The 17,158-nt window shown below is 46.0% G+C and overlaps 1 protein-coding gene across 1 annotated transcript in view; it reads left to right on the forward strand.

The window, feature by feature from the left end:
* Positions 1-17,158, forward strand: part of SLC5A1 (solute carrier family 5 member 1) — a 62,245-nt gene that overhangs the window by 18,722 nt on the left and 26,365 nt on the right. The window contains exons 3-5 of the mRNA XM_004716703.2: positions 8,884-8,988; positions 9,843-9,902; positions 10,908-11,012. Coding sequence (XP_004716760.1) covers positions 8,884-8,988; positions 9,843-9,902; positions 10,908-11,012 — 270 coding nt within the window. The remainder of the gene's footprint in view (positions 1-8,883; positions 8,989-9,842; positions 9,903-10,907; positions 11,013-17,158) is intronic.

Here is a 17,158-nt window from a genome sequence, read left to right on the forward strand (position 1 = left end):
TGATACCAATCTATAAATTCCTCTTCACACTCTCACAACACATGCAATGAGGTGGAATGCAGGAAGATCACAGGCCAGGGGGTGGAAAGTCTTATGGATCCAGTGGTGGTGGAAGCATCTCAGCACTGGCATGGGTCTCCATGTGGCTCCTCCAGCTTCAGGGCTCTGGCTCCATCAGTGTAGCTCCATGTGTCTTGTCAACAGGAATGTTCTGCAGAGAGAAAGAGTGTGTGTCTCGCTTCCAGGAAGGAAGACAGGATCTCCCAGAATCCTCAGGAGAAGGCCACGCCCACCCAGAGGCATGATTGACTATGACCTGATGGACAGGCTAGACTTCTCCCCTTTGCTCAAGTTGACAGGGGATGATGTAACTGCCTGTTATGGTTAGGTCCGATGTTCCATCTTCTCCAGGAGCTTCAGTTACATTCAGAAATGACCTCCGGAAGGTCATTTCGCTCCTCTGAACCTCTGTCTTCCTATATGTAAAATGAATTTAAGAATGATACATATCAGATATATTAATGGATTTTGAACGCACACTTAATTCTAGTCACACACAAGAAAAATTACTTCTTATGACATGGCCCTGCTTGATGCTTGCCTTCACGAAGAGATCACCGAAGATGTGGGTGCTCGAGCAAAGTGTGATGAAGAAACTAGATGTGGTGCAGAAACTAGCGTCTGCGGTCTTAAAGGATTGTCTTCAAACAAGCAGTCATCTAAGTGAAGTGTCAACTAAACCCACATGGGAGAAGGACACCAGCCTTGTGATCCAAGGACTATAAATAATAAAATGCAATCCTAAAGGAGGGAATGGCATCCAAGCTTAAATTGTGAACCCCCAGTTCACATGGATGTCAGTGGAAGCCCAAAATCCTTTCACAAGATCCATGCATGAGTTAAGCTTCAGCTGAATCCCCTCTGACCACAGACCAGGGGTGTGACTCGCCTTGCTGTCATGCAGAGTGCGGATTTGTTGTTGTTTTCTGTATTTTCCCCTATCTTTTTCTATGGGAAATCCAGGATGGGTAAAGTTATAGGAACAGAGACTGCATTGATAGTTTCTTGGGGGTATGACAGGGGAGGTTGGTGGGAAATATGGAGCAAATCACAATGAGGTAGTTATTGTGCCAACCTGGCTGATAAACACATGTGGGGCTAATTGAAGGGTGGAGGGATAAAGGGCTCGGTGAGCCTTGCCTTTCGAGTTCTCGGGTCTCTGGCTTTCTGATGGTCGGACCAGGGTGCAGCTGCCTTAGCCAGTTCCCTGCTTCAGCTGGCAAGGCTCACTTCCTGAAAGACATCCCCAAAGAGAAGCCACATGGACCTACCTCGATGCACCCCTAGGTGCTGGAGCACCTGTGTGGAGACCCTTGCCAACGGTGAGATGCTTACACTTTTACTGACTCGGCTTTCCTCCTGCAGTCAGCATCATTGTGTGTGTTTTGTGAGATGGAGGAGGACTTTGTGGATTGGTGTCAGACATATGGGTTAATGGGTTAATGTTGGACTTGTGGGCTTGGGCAGCACTGGGTTGGGATGTTTCCTTGATGTGCACTTAACCTTTATATAAAACTCTTATACATGAGTTTCTGTGGATTTGTTTCTCCAAAGTACCCAGACTAACACACATAATAAGTACAAAGAAGAAGTAAATGTTTGAAATTGATTGTGGAGTTGATTGTACAACTCTTTTTATTTAACATGCTTGAGCTTTTGCATTGTATGCTATTTGAATTATATGCCAACCAAACTGAAAAATGACACACACCTCATGGGATTATTGTGAACATCCCGTAAGATAAAGTGAATGAGAGGAGCAGCTGCTACATTTGGTGAGGAGGTAGGAACCAATGGGTGGACAAAAGTCAGGAGGGCACCATGGCCAGGATCCCCGACACTAGATCCAGGTTCTGCAGCAGCAGGCTGAGGACAGGAGAAGAGGGCCAAGCAGCTTAACTCTTAACAAGCCTCCCAGGTAATACTGATTAGCACTGTCAGATATAGCAAAAGAAGAAATATGGGATACCTAGTTAAATTAGAATGTCCGATCACCAACAGATACTTTTTGAGTATAAGTTATGTTCTTTTTAAACATTTTATCGAGGGCTCTTACAAAGTTATGTTCTATACAGGAACCCAAATAGGTTATCGCTGTTGTCGAGGAGACCTGGTGGCCTAGTGGTTACACACTGGGCTGCTAACCAAAAGGCCAGCAGTTCAAAACCCCAGCTGTTCTTCGGGAGAAAGACGAGGCTTTCTGCTCTCATAAAGACGGACAGTCTTGGAAACCCACAGGGGCAGTTCTACTCGGTTCCAAAGGGTCTCCGTGAATCAGAATGGACTTAGTGCACAGAGTTTGGTTCGGTTGTTTTTGTTAGTTTGGGACTTCATTTCTGACTCGGAGGAACCCTTGATAGGCTTAATTCTTATTATTTAACAAGGTCAGAGTTTATTAATGAATACCGGGAACAGAGGGGGGGAGGTGGGAGGGGAAGAAGGGTACCATTGTTGAGGGTCCTGGAGAAACGTAGAGACAGATTGAGTGTGATGGGAGAATCGGAGGAATGCCATTAATGTCACTTAATTGGGCACGTGAAAATGCATTTATTCATATATATCACAATAAAATTATATTTATTTGGAGGAGCTAATTCCAGGAACCCAAGTGGAGAGCGAATTTTGAGAATGATGAGGGCAACAAATACATAAGTGTGCTTTACGCAATTGATGTATGTATGGATTGTGATGAAGTGTATGAGCCCCAATAAAATGATTAATAAAAAAAGAAAGGCAACAATAATTATATAAAAAAATATATTTATTTGGTAAAGTGATACAGCTGTATAGGCTAAGCCGATCACCAGACTCCTCCCTGGCGGCACAGTGGATCGTGCACGGGGCTGCTAACCACAAGGCTAGCAATTGGAACTCACTGGCTGTTCTGCCAACGATGAGACTTTCTACTACCATCAAGACTTTGCAGGACCAACAAGGAGAGTAGGGATACCAGGAGGGTAAGGGAAAGGTGGGGGGAGGAAGGGGGAACAGATCACAATGATATCTATACAACAGAAAAGTGGGTGAAGGGGGACATCGGTCAGTATAAGACAGAAAACATAATTTATAAATTATCAAGGGTTTGTGCGGGAGAGAGGGTGGGGGAGGGAGGGGAAAAACGAGGAGCTGATACCAAGGGCTCAAGTAGAAAGCGAATGTTTTCAGAATGACGATGACAACAAATGTACAAACGTGCTTGATGCAATGGCTGGATGGCTGGATGGTGATAAGAGTTGTATGAGCCCCCAATAAAATGATTGAAAAAATAGATTTCTTCTCAGAAACCTACAGGGGCGACTTATCGTCTCAGCACCCTATAGGGTTGCTATGAATCAGAACTGACTCGATGGCAGGGACTGTTATCGCCAACCTTTAGGTTAGTAGTCGAGCTCCTAACGCCAACCAAATTCATTGCCACTCAGTTGATTGGGACTCACGTCAACCCCGTAGAACAGAATGAACTGTCACTGTGGGTTTTGAGGCTGCACATCTTTCAGGGAATAGAAAGCCTCATCTTTCTCCTGAGGAGCGGCTAGTGAGTTCAAACTGCTGACCTGTGGTTAGCAATCCAACTCATAACCTGCTAGGTCACAAGCAGTCCTGTCTGTCAACCAGGGACCTTGTATTTGGGACATGCGTATACTGAACAGATATTTTTATTTTTGCCTGAAGATTTACCATCCTGTATTTGAGCTGTATATTCTGAGGCAAGCTAACGCTGGAAAAGCCCTGTGTAGGATCTCCCAGGGGAGGCTTCTAGCTTGCCCGCCAAGAGTGGAGAGGTGATGCTAGGACATTGCCTCGGGCAAGTCTTCACTCCTGGGCCTGGTATGCCTATGCTGCGATACTTCTCTTAGGGTGTGGATAACATCCAGATAAAATGAGTGTGTCAATTGAATAACTCCCCCCCACCCCCCAGGTTGTACTTTTTTCCTTTTCCATCTGAAAATGACAAAATGGACATAATCATTTCCAACGTCATTCTGTAGCTAACCTCAGATGATCTGCTTTCCAGCTCCTGTCGCACTCAACTTACGTTCCGCCACCTCTTCATGGCTTTTCTGCAGCCGGGACCTAATTTACCCACCTGCTTGGTTCTCATCTCCTAACCTTTTTGAAAGAATTGGAGACAGTTCCAGAATTATCACCTTTCATTAAAGACTTTAGCAACCCTGGTGGGAATGTCAGGTAAGGGTTGGACAGCCATGGGCAGAGTCCAGGGTTCAACACTTTGGTGGCTAGTGGGTTATAAGTTGAGCTTCAGACCTCAAGGTCAGCAGTTCAAAAGCACCAGTCCGAGCAAGAAAGACGGGCTTTCTCTTCCTGTAAAGAGTTACAGTCTCATAAATCCACAGAGGCAGTTGTACGCTATCCTATAGGGGGGCTATGAGTCTGAATCAACTCAATGGCAGTGAGGGTTTTTTGTTTCTGTTTTTTAATGTGACGATGGGATTCCTGGCCCATAGGACTTGATGAATAGTATTGTTATAGAGAGCTCATTTCTAGAACCCAGTGTTTACTCAGTGGAATTTCTAGAGCCTAGAATTTACCCAGTGGCAGCAAAAATATCTAAGTACTTATAACAGCCTCTTGAGCCCCATTAGAAGATGAGGAAGGCTTAGCAAGAAGTTAGTCAGAGCAAGGTCAATCTGGGGCAGTTTTAGGAGAAGCCTGAAGTCCTGAATGTAGAATGAATGTGGGAGAAAATTACAGAGGACAAGTTGGTTCATGTCATTGGATCACTCCCTAGAGGAAGCATGGCTCCCCAATGGGCATAAGCATGAGGGTGGAGTGAAGAGAGAGTATTTGGGAAATCAGAGTCATGGAAGCATTGTTAATGGGATTCTGAGCAGGGAGGAGCAGTGGGAAAACCTGGTAGGTGGATGTGGGCAATAAAGAAAAGGTGGCCAATGGAGTCTTTGTGAATTATTTATTATTTATTGTTATTAAAATTGTTTTCTTGACTTATAATTCATGTACCTTACAGTTCAACAGTTTAAATAGATTAAAAAAAGTTGTGAAATCTTTTCCTCAATCAACTTTATAATATTTTCTTTATCCTTATACCTATTATTACTACCTCCTCATTACTCCCCAACCTCCCCTGACATAACCCTAAGAAAATATTAATCTAGTTACTGTCTCTATAGATGTCCCTATCCTGGATTTCATACAAAGAAAATCATATACTATAGGCTTGAACTTAATTCTATCCCCAATTTTATGACATGGCCTTACTCAATACTCGCCCTCATGAAGAGATCACTGAAGATAAAGGTGCTATAGCAAAGTGTGGTGAACAAAACAGATAGTGTTTAGCTATCAGAAAGATTAAAGGCTTGTCTTCAAATAAGCAGCCGTGTACGTGAGGCATAAACTAAGTTCACACCGAAGAAGCACACCAGCCTGTGTGATCCGAGGATTGTCAATAATGAAATCCATTTCTGAAGGAGGGAATGGTATCCGAGCTTCAGTTATGAATGTATGAATGCTCAATTTGCAGAAGACTATGGATGACAGTAGAAGCCCAAAATCGATTCACAGAGTTCCCACATGGATAAATCCCTAGTGAATCCATTCTAACCATAGTCGAAGGATGTGAATAGCCTTGGTACCAGACAGGGAGCAGTGTTAAGTTGATTATAGCAGATGCAGGTAGGTTAAAATGTATTACTTTATCATTTGATGTCCCTTTGACCCATTTTAAACTGTTTCAGTTTTTAATATTTTCTGCCTTCTCTTTGAGGTTTTTCTGTTTAGTCGCTGTTGTTGGTTTTGTTTGTCTGTTTGTTCGTCTGTCTGATTTTGTATGCATGTGTTTTGTATTGTATGAGTTTCTGTGTAAGAGTGAAGGGAGACGTCGGACAGTGTAAGACATGACAAAATAATAATACTTTACAAATTATCAAGGGTTGGTGAGGGAGGGGGGTGAGGAGGGAGGGGAAAATGAGGAGCTGATACCAAGGGCCCCAAGTAGGGAAAAAAATGTTTGGAGAATGATGATGGCAACAAATGTACAAATGTGCTTGACACAATGTATGTATGTATGGATTGTGATAAGAGTTGTACGAGCCCCCAATAAAATGATTTTTAAAAAAGAAAGAAGAGAAATCCAGGATAGGTAGATCCACAGAGAGTCAGTGAATGGGGCCATGGCAGGGGAGGGTGGGGAAAACAGAGAACTAACAATGTGTGTGAGAAGAAAATGTTCTGAAGTTGGTTGTGGTGATGCTGTACAAATCTACTTGATGTGCTTGAACGATTAAATTGAATGGTATGTGACGTACATGCCAGTAAAACGATTTTTTAAAAAGTAAAATCATGCAAACACTTCAACGACGACAACCAAGTGAAAAAGAGAAAACCCAATCCAAATGAAAGCAGAAAAGAATGGAAGCTAGTGCACAATAAACATGGGTGGGTCAAAAGGGAAAATAAATGAGAATATGTTAACATTCTACGTAGCTCTACTTGCAGTGCTCCACTTTCCAGTGCCCTCTGTCTGAGGGCGAGGCTGACCTTGTGCAGTGTTTTTTGAAGGTGTATAGGTGCTGTTTCGGGAGGAGAGAGGAAATAAAGGATACTGATTAAGGGCGAGCTGAGTGTCAGTCATTGTTGATTAATAATCTCATAACTTTATCATGAGAGCAAACCCAGACTCAAAGGTTTTATGACTGCTAAGGGAGTAAATTGAGGTGACAAAGTCATCCAAACTCTAACCCTTAAGCCTATGTTGTCTTCTCATTGGATGGGGACTTTACTTTGAATTTTTGCTGAATTCTGAAGTCTTTAAGCCTGAAGCTATTCGGAGCATCACTTGACAGGCCCCATTTCGGGGTCTCGGTGGATCTCTGAGTAGCGAAAGGACGTGATTTGGGCTGTCCATTCGGAATTCACCGGGCATGTGGGTGTAGGATGATTTTTAGGAGGAAGAGGCAGTAGATCAATTAGAAGCGATTCCCATAGTTCTGGTGGAGATAACGACAAGGGGACTCTAGAGCCCTGGATGTCTAGGACATTGCGGAGGCAGAATCAGGGTCTTGGTAAATTACTGAGTGCACGCCCTAGAGAGGATGGAAGAAGTCTAGGATGAAGCTAAAGTAGCTGGAAGAACAGTGGTACTCCATACAGAAATGAATGAGGCTGCTCCCAGGACAGTCTGCTCTTCCCAAAGCGCTCCTCCCCCCTAGCCCATCCTTTTTGCACATGTTAATCCTAAACCTACTTTAAGTCCTGTATTCCCATTTGAGTGCATGGAGGGGAGCACCTTTTGAATTTAAAATGGATTGAATGCAGTTAATCATTACTGGTAATTAAACCGCTAATAGTAAAACATTAGGTTTAATAATTTAACAAATGAGAGATGAAAAGATACATGTCAGGATACGTAGGCCACATGCAAAAGGCTGCTTATAGTTAACAGAGCAAACATTATATATATATATATAAAATGATCATACATTAATTAAAAAGAAAAAAGGCGTTTATCTCCCTCAAGCTTTGAAGAAAAAGAAGTGGACATTTCTAGTCCTGTTTTCACCAGCATCATCTTAATGAATGATGTCCATCCAGTTAGTTACTCAAGTTCCACATGTATGAATGTCTTCTGGACTCCTCTTTCTCTTATTGGGGGCCAGTGGCAGTTTGGTGGTAAAATTCTCCACTTCTATGTGGGCGATGTGGGTTCGATGTCCAGCTAGTGCATCTGTGATGGTAAACAGGGGTCGCCGGTGCTAGGAAGAATGGTGTAGTGATCTACTTCGAAAATCAGCCGACAAAATCCCTATGGATGTCAATGGTTCAATTCTTCACCAATCATGGGGGTGGGGCGGGCCCAGGTATCATGTTGTTCTTTTGTGTGTGAGGTAGCCATGGGTCAAGGGCCAACTAGAAGGCAATGAATCACATTGATCTATCAGTAAAGCTTGCCGACTTTATTTCCAAGACATCACCCCAGCCCTACATTCGTTTCTGCCTCCACTCCTCCCTCCTCAGCCCACGGGGCTGTCATCTCTGTCCTAGAATTCCAGCAATCGCCTCCCACCTGGTAGCTCTGTGTTCTCCTCTGTTCCACAACATGACACTCTCCACACACTTTCGAGGGATCTTTGAAAGCCCATTAGGCCATGTCCTTCCTCTGCTTAAAACCCTACCGTGGGGATGATTAACACAGTCTCCTGTGACCTGGTGGTACTCTGACAGCCAGGCGCCATCAATGCTGTTTCACCACTCCTCTTCATTTGACAAGGGGCTTCCTTTAAAAACAATGTATTTTATTTATTGTGGTAAATACATGTGTAACGGTTATTTGTCTTTTCTTCCTTTTTCACATGTACGATTTATATTAGCTACACTAATTGTGGTTTTCGACCAACACCCTTTCCACATTTCCCCCATCACTCTTAACAGAAGCCCCGGGGTTTCCTTTTAAAGGATGCTTTTTCAACAGAATCGTGCACGTTTTCCTGAGAGCCTTGTCCTGAGCCAGGCCCTAAACCAAGTGCACGGGAGGAGCTGCGGCTGGATGGCATAGCCTTTCCTGAATCCTCGTGGACATTTCCCAGAGGAGGCATGTGGGTTTCCTATGTTGTCTGGGTTTTCACCACTTGCCATTGGGCTGGGTGCACAGCGGGTGCACGGATGATCAGATTCCATCATGAATTCCACTGCCCCTCGCAGGTCCCACCTCCGCCCCCTGAACCAGTGACTTGGACAGCCTCCAGCGGGGTCAAGTTCCCAGTCATTCCTCCTTTCTCTCTGGTCCACCTTGTGCCCCCGGGTCAAGCACAGAGTTCTCACCTGACTCGCTCTTGGTGTTTCCAGATCGGAGCATCTCTCTTCGCGAGTAACATCGGAAGTGGCCACTTTGTGGGACTGGCGGGGACAGGAGCAGCTGCAGGCATCGCCACTGGGGGCTTCGAATGGAACGTGAGTAACATCAGAGCCACTGTGTCCAGGGGCTGAAAAGAGACGTAGTCGTCACTGGGCTCAACCTGGACGCTGATGCGCTCTTGGGAATAAGGGCACCCTTGGGGGCCACTTCAGAGTCCATAGGGAGGTATGCTAAGGTCTTGGGAGCCCCCAGGCCTGCTTCTGTCTCACCAAAATAACACCCATGTAGGTAAGCAAAGGCGAATCGGAGACGTCTTTCTTCTCTCACTGGTGTTCAAAAGCCCAGTCTTTAACGACCCTTCAGGTGTTTGGAGACTGAAGTGCTGACCACCATTTCTAAGGAGTCCGGGTGGTGCCAAAAGCTCAGCGTTCCGCTGTGAACCCAAAGGTCTGTGGTCTGCACCCACAAGCAGCTTCTCAGGAGGAAAGGCCAGGTGATCCGCTCCCGGAAAGAGTATCCGGCTTCGGGAACCCTGAGGCAGTTCTACTTCACCCTGTAGTGCTGCCCTGAGTCAGACGGGCTTGATGGCACCGGACAACAATAACACCCCCGTTATTGTCACGACTAAAAGGCTGAGAGGGGATAGGCCAGGGAAGAGAAGGAAAACTCCGTTTTCCCTATGGTCCAGAGCCACACTTGGCAGTGGACAGCCTTCTGGAGTTCCCTCCACTGTCATCTTCTGACCACAAATAGCTAAGGCCTTCTCCAGTTTTGGAAGGCACTTAGAGAGTTGTCCTTGAAGTCCCCTGAAAAGAAATGGTGAGAGTCTCTTGTGAGCAACGGAGCGTGTGTGTGCTAGAGGTGGGGGGATGGGGTAAGGAGAACCACAAGACAACAGGGACGGGTGCAGGCTCCTCCTAATCTGACTCCACCTCTCTTCTGGTTTCAGGCACTGGTTCTGGTAGTTGTACTGGGCTGGGTGTTTGTCCCCATTTACATTAAGGCTGGGGTAAGTATCTGCTACCTTATTCTATTTACTGCTGTGAAATCGACTGTGATACTTGAACTTGGATCCTGCTAGAAGGCAGAGAAAACGGCGAGGAAATTGGCACAGAGCCGGTGGCTTGACTTTTGCTCCCAGAGTGTAAAGTTCTTGCCCGTTCATGGGCGCACTGAACTTGGGTCTGATGGCTGCATTCAGTCCAGGCTCACGACCCCTCCCGCTGGGAATGTCCTAAGTCGGCTCCCTCCCTTCAGAATAGATTCCAAAGAGACGTGTGCCTTCACGCTGGGTGTGCAATTGCCTGCTACTTCCATGCACTTGCCCTTGATATATAGTTCCCGTCTTTGGCCTTTCATTTATAAACACCAGCTCGGCTTGCTTGCTGAGCACACAGCTGGTCCCCATCGATCGGGTGCATGATTAGGTCTGTGAACTATTCTATGTAGGAAAGTTTCAGTATCGTCAGTTCTGTGAGATGTAATGAGCACTCGTGGGTGTAACCCTATTGGGTTCCGAAAACAGCACAGAAGACACACAGGGTTGACTGCATCTTTGAGAGAGTTGCAGCTTGAGGATGACACGTATCTGATCCCAAAGACAACAAGCTTTGAGTGGAAGGAGCAAGGCAGGAAGTGTGGTTGGAATTTTCAGAAAGGGACGAAGAGGTCAGCTGGGTAGTCTTGTGACCTCAGTCCTGGAGGCAGCCTGTCTACCGAGATGGGGGGAAGTGCATATCCTTGTTTGGTGCACTGGAAAAATTATTTCATTGTTAGGATGTCTTGTTTGTAGTAGTTACTCTAACACACACACACACACATACATACACACACACACACACACACACACACACACACGAGTGTTTCCTACTCATCTGTGCTTTCTTGGTTCTATCCAATTATGTGTTCATTCAAAAACAAGTGTATACCACTACCGAGTAGATACCACTGCTCGGCTTACTCTGGCCCCTCCAGTTAGTCTGGCTAGAAGTGACCTCTCTTGTGTCCCATGCAGGTGGTGACCATGCCCGAGTACCTGAGGAAGCGGTTTGGGGGCAAGCGGATCCAGATCTACCTCTCCATCCTGTCCCTGATTCTCTACATTTTCACCAAGATCTCCGTGAGTCTTCTGTCCTGGAGGTCCGGCCCCGGCTGCCTCCAAGCCTGCCTGCTCTCGTTCTAGCCCTTCAAGAGCCGTCTCAATGTTGCTATGAACTGATTTCCTTAGGCCTTCTTGTTCCCTTCACATATGAAGAGTCAACACCTGAAACTCCTTATTCTCAACGTGCCTCAGTGGAAAACGTCGATGGGTTCAGGGAAAGCTGTCCATAACAGAAAGTTGAAAGGGGATTAGGGATGTTATGTTGAAAGGCCAACGACTCAGACCCTAGAGGCAGCCATGGGCCTTTGTGTCACGTCACGCTCAGAAGCTGACTCTGGGTGTCATTTCGGATGTGCTTAAACATGGATAACCGGGGCCACCTGTTAAAGGGACCTCAGGGGTGGGCTGGAGGCGTCCTGCCCTCTTGTCCTACGGACAGGATCGTGGAATTCCTGAAGATGGAATGTGCTTGCTCAGGACCCAGAATCAGCTTTACTCTTCTATTTTCTTCTATAAAAGCCTTAGCTCATATAGTAAAAACAACAATAACAACAACAACAAACCCAACTAACTCCAAGGCTAAACTATAAGCCTAGCCAACTAACTTGAAGGCTACACGCTAAAACTAAAAGACGTCTTATAGTGTAGCTTAGTTTTTGTATGTACACGGTGAGGTAGGAATGACATTCATCTTTTCGCAGAGAGATGTCCAGTTGTCCTAGCACCGTGTGCTGAAGACACGCTGCTTTGCGCATCTTGCACATCAGCTTTTCCACAGCTCAGCGTACACATGCTCCTTTGACAGGGCAGAGAAGGCTTGGTTTTGAAGTTGGGGCTGACTGTGGGTGTTCTCTAGGGGCATCGCGATACCTCCTTTACTTTCTCCTTCTCCCCTTCAGCGTCTGATTTTCACTTTAACACAACATCTCCGGGCTTTGCAGTCTGATTTCATTACAGACTTGTGCCTGTAAGGCATGGGAAGGGCGAAGAAATCCGGTGTCTGTCTTCCTGAGGGAGGGAAGGGGAAGTCATCTAAAAGGAGAGCCAGGGGAGGGTGGGAAAGATCCTCTTGGTTTACCTGTGAGACGGCACCTACCTCCTTTGCATGTAGCGGAGGCCCTGGCTTCCCCCTGCTCAGAAGGTCTTCGGCGAGTCCACAGGACAAACGGGTGAAAGTCTGTCGGTTGCGGTTGCCATGAAACGGGCACTCTCTGCCCTCAGAGCTGGGGTGGGGGCAGTCATAAAGAACCAAGTGCCTGACTTGTCCCCCTGCCTTCCAAGCCACCTGTTTTCCAGGTTACTAATTAAACTACTTTCAACTCGGGAGCCCACAGGTCACTAAGGGGCTCCCTCTCGTAGCCCAATCCTGATGGAGCCCACCCCTCCCTACCCAAGCCAGCTGCTTCTGAACTTTGGTTTTTAATCATAGATTGTGTAGATTTCTCTCTCTCTCTCTGTGATTTCTGCCCAAGTTTATCCCTGCACCCCCTTTGATCAGACTAGGGATTGAGACCACTAAACCCACTGGCATTGAGTCCGTTTGATTCATAGCGGTGCTATAGGATAGAGTAGAACTGCCCCTTTGGGTGCCTTAGACTTGCAATCTTGAAGGGAGCCGATAGCCTCGTCTTTCTCCAATGGAGCAACTGGTGGGGTTGAACTACCAACCTTGTGTTTAGCAGCTCAATAGGCAATCCACTACATTATCAGGGTGGCTTTGAATATAATGATGGTAAAACCAGTAAGCCAGCGGCCATTGTGTCAACCCCAGGTGATGACAACTATATATAGGTTTTTTTTCTGTTGTTTGTTTGTTTTTATTTTTGATTTGAAGTAGATCATCAGGACTTTCTTATGAGGCACCTCTGGGTGGACTGGAACCTCCAGCCTTTCAGTTAACAGTGATTGTATTAACTCTTTCTACCAGTATCCCTGAACACAAAGCATGGATTGAGGGGGGTGGGGGGAGGCATCATCAGGAAAACTCCTTACAATTCTAAGCAGCCCAGTAACAGAGCCCAGAAGACTCCCAAGTTCTGGGAAGTATTCTGCTCTGTAAAAATTTCTGCTTCAGGTATCTTATTCAAATGCATACAATCACTTAAGATAAAGCCTCAGATTTTATGAATCACATGCGATGACTGAAGGGCTCTATTTGCATTTTCTGGGGTTCTTATCACATCATGACGGCCATAAAATTTTACAGCAACTTTGACATCCATTTTGGATCCTTTAGGAAAATGAAAGCTTTGATTTTTTGGCTTTAGCTTTCAATGCCCATCAGTCAGGCTGTGGGCTTTTACAAGCAGAACAAGAGACCTGAATAATGAGGCTCAAATGTCAGTACCAGTCAGGGGTCTCAGATATTCTTGGTTAGTCCCATCATGTACTGAAAACATACACCTATGAAACCACCTGCCCAAGGCTCATTGTCAGAAACTCCATTACTCCAAGAGGCTCTCCTACTAGTCCCCCTGAGTCCCATGGACATGGCTGAGCCAAACTTTCAGACCGACGGTAATGGAGTTTGGAAGCGAGGCCACTCTTACTTTTCAGTGTATTGATAGCTGTATTTTTCCTGTATTCAAACAATTGCAAAACTTATTTTAACACTAAGTAAAACACCTTTTTTTAATGGGGCAAAACACATACTTAGCTCTCTGAAGAACTAGCCCATTAGGAGGTCATGCCTGGCTGCTTGGTATTGTGGGGAGATCATTGGATTTGGATTTGGAAGCCTTGGATTTGAGCTTTTGAGAATGTCTCTGGCTCTGCCTTTCTCATTTGTAAGACGGGGCTGGCTTACTGGTCTCCCTCTGCCGTTCTGAGGGTCAGAATGATGCAGGTGTGTGAACGCCCCCTGTAAATGGTAACGTGCACCAGATGGAGGAAAACGTCCTTGTGGACTGGGAAGATGGCTGTGTAACTGAGAAGACCCAGAGACTCATGTCACAACACCAGACTACACTGTGTGGAGAACTCGGCGGCGGTGTCCCCAGGCAGAATTCATCCCTGAGGTTGGGACTGACGCACGGGAGGAAAAATTTGTCCCAGGATTCTCAGTTCACCAAGGGAGCTTTCTTAGAACCCTTTTCTGTCCGGATAGTTGGAGTATCCGAAAAACAAGATTTCTGCAAGTCTCCCAAGACTATGTATATATAAATAACCTTAGGTTATTTGTGACAAATGACAGCAAGGCAAATATTAATGAGGATATCACAGTCTACTACTATGACCTGAAGTCATGAAGCATGATTGCTGAATTACTCTAGAACGTGAAGTCGGCAAGGGGAGAAACAGTCCTGGAGTCTTTTCATAGCTCATTTAGACTTAATGAGCCAATCACAAAACCAGAAAATGTATGTGCGCGTATTAGCCTTCCAGTGCAAGCCACAATGCAGTCCTTGTGGTGGGGGTGGGGGTGGGGTTGCATCATTGGGACCACTCCTCACGATTTTAAGTGGCTCAGGGACAGAGCCCAGAGAATGGCCATTTCCTCTGTAGATAGATGAACGCACAGTAGGAGGAATCTTTCCTCGTCTCTGTCTCTGGTCTCTGCAGATAGCAGGAAGGAGCAGGCCCAAACCTGTGACCAGGATGCTTTTCTTAGCTGCAGAATCCCCGTGTCCCACCATGGAGAGGCCCGGGCTCATGGAAACAACTCTCCGATGTGGATGGGATGAGACTGCTGAGAAGTAGGGAAGGGAGAGTGGCAGAGTTGGAGCTAACCCCCAGGTCTTCTGACTACCAGCCCTGGATGGGAATATGGTGGTGATAATGCAGAGACTCTTTCTCAGTCACATCTCTTCCCCCATCTCCTGGCTCCTTCTCCACCAAACAGGACAACAGTATGGTGTCCCCTATAGCCCCTGGGCAGGACCCTGCTGCATTTCGTTGTGTTGTGCATAGGGTCACTCTGGGGTACTTTCAGTGAAAAGCTTGAAGATTTGAGTCCACCCACAGGCACGTGGAAAGGCCTGGCACTCTGCTTCTAAAAACAGAGTCATGGGAAACCCTGCGTTCTGCGCCAACCCTTAAGGATCCCCCTGCGTCAGAATGGATTTGACGGACACTGGTTGATCAGGTCCTCTGGTGCTAAGGTGGCGGGGGAGGTCTAAGAGGAGACAGGCTAAGGCATTGGGTCCTCAAGGACTCACCTTGTTGAGGGTGGGGCAAGGAAGTTGGAGGTGAGGGTGGGGGTGTCTATTAGCACATAAGCCTGTGATGATAGTCAACAAGGTTTTGGCCGACCAAAAAGTTGGGAAAAGGGTTTCAATTGGGAGTGGCAGGCTGCTAGAGATAAGGTGATTGGAGGGCATTGGGGGACCTTCAGTGGAATGACAAGTGGGGAGATAAGCAACAAGGTTCAACAGCACTGAGACCAGCCCCACTGGCCTGTTTCCAGGCTCTGTCTGGGCAGCTCTCAGCATGGCCTGAAAAACTTCGGATTTTATACCCTAAATGAACACCTGCACCTCCTCTAGGGGCAGTCTGCTTTTCTACTGCTTCTAGAAATTTAAATACACCATGATCCCTAAATGCTTTCTTCCTGGTAGTGTTGTGGAGAGGATATGAAAATTCATTTTGAGCAGCCGTAGTGCTCTCTGCTGGTGGACATAAGCAACTGCACCATTCAGTCCTGGGGAAAGGTCTTTGGGGGCAGTTTACACGAAGCGGGGAGGCTAGGCAGGGATGGGAAAACTTCTTTAGAAGAACATAATGGTATATTCAAGGATGAAGAGGAAACAATTCTCCCTAGAGCAGTAGGAGACCCTTTAGATGAAATCGCTTAGCGCTAAGCCCCCATGCCCGGGGTGCTAGTGATATTCGGGTTGCCTAGTTCACGGAGTTCTCCGTTGGGGTCTGGAAGACAAAACGAAGAGGTTGCTGAAGTTTTCTTCCTCTTGGAAGTAGCAGGGGGCCTGTTCAGAGCTTCCTGGGCACTTAAATGTGCTTTGGGAATATGTCTGATAACCCGCGGATCACTGAGATGCAAATGATAGAAAACAACAGAGGCATCGTCAGGCTGTGACTTGACTGATAGGTTGGGCTTTACCCCTACTTTCACACCTGTGCAAGTGGATATAAAATCTAGCTGCCACACACAGCCATCTAATGGACTACCTCTGTGGGAAGAATCCACCAAAACAAGGCTAGGGATTGACAGTGGGCAGACACCATCAATTGCTAACACACAAGTTCAAGGTGAAGCCGAAGAAACTTAAAAAGTCCACAAGAACCAAAAATGACCTTGAGCATATCCCATTTGAACAGATTTTATGCATTGAACACTACTGACTGAAGACCCCACACGTTGGGCTGACAGCAAGAACATGGGACATAAAACAAAAAGGTCATTGAAAAGGGAAGCGACAAACGACCAAAGTGGATGTCAGAGGAAACTCTGAGACTTGCTCTTGAATGGAACTGGAAGAAAAAGTGACTGGAAGAAATGATGGAGAGAACTGAACAGCAAACAGCCCTAGAAGACAAAGTAACACTTTATGATGAAATGTACCAAGACCTGGAGTTAGACAACCCAAGGGGAATAACTCACCCACTATATCTCAAAGGGAATGAACTGAAGAAAAAGTGCAAGTCTTGGTTGAAACATGGAAGGATTGTGTTGGCAAAATATTGAATGATACCAGAAGCACCCAAAGACGTAAGGAGTCCAGAGAGTCATCGTACCCCAACAGAATGAATTGGTCAGCATCCAGTGATTTCAGGAGATAGGACACGATGAAGAGCCAATGTGAGTGATGGAAGAAATCCATGCAGCGCTGAAGGCACTGGTGAGAATCAAGGCTCCAGGAATCATTGGAATACCAAAGGAAATGTTCAATCGGTGCTAACAACACTGGGAACGCTCACTCACCCAGGTGAAGAAAAACCCATCCAAAGAAAGGTGAGTTAACAGAATGCAGAAATGGTTGAACAAAATTGTCAATAAGTAAAATGTTGCTTAAGGGAATTAAAAAACTTGCAGCAATACACTGACGGGTCTGCCGGAAATACAAACTGGATTCACAAGAATTTGTGAAATGAGAAACATTATTGATTACCTCAGATGGATCTGGGCTGAAAGATGCTTACTTGTGTTTTGTTAACTGTGTTAAGGCATTAACCAGGGGTCCTCAAACGATGGCCCGTGGGCCACATGC

This window comes from Echinops telfairi, unplaced genomic scaffold (assembly GCF_000313985.2).
Source record: "Echinops telfairi isolate 266 unplaced genomic scaffold, ASM31398v2 ScPeMD7_29;HRSCAF=101, whole genome shotgun sequence".
NCBI classification, from domain to species: domain Eukaryota; kingdom Metazoa; phylum Chordata; class Mammalia; order Afrosoricida; family Tenrecidae; genus Echinops; species Echinops telfairi.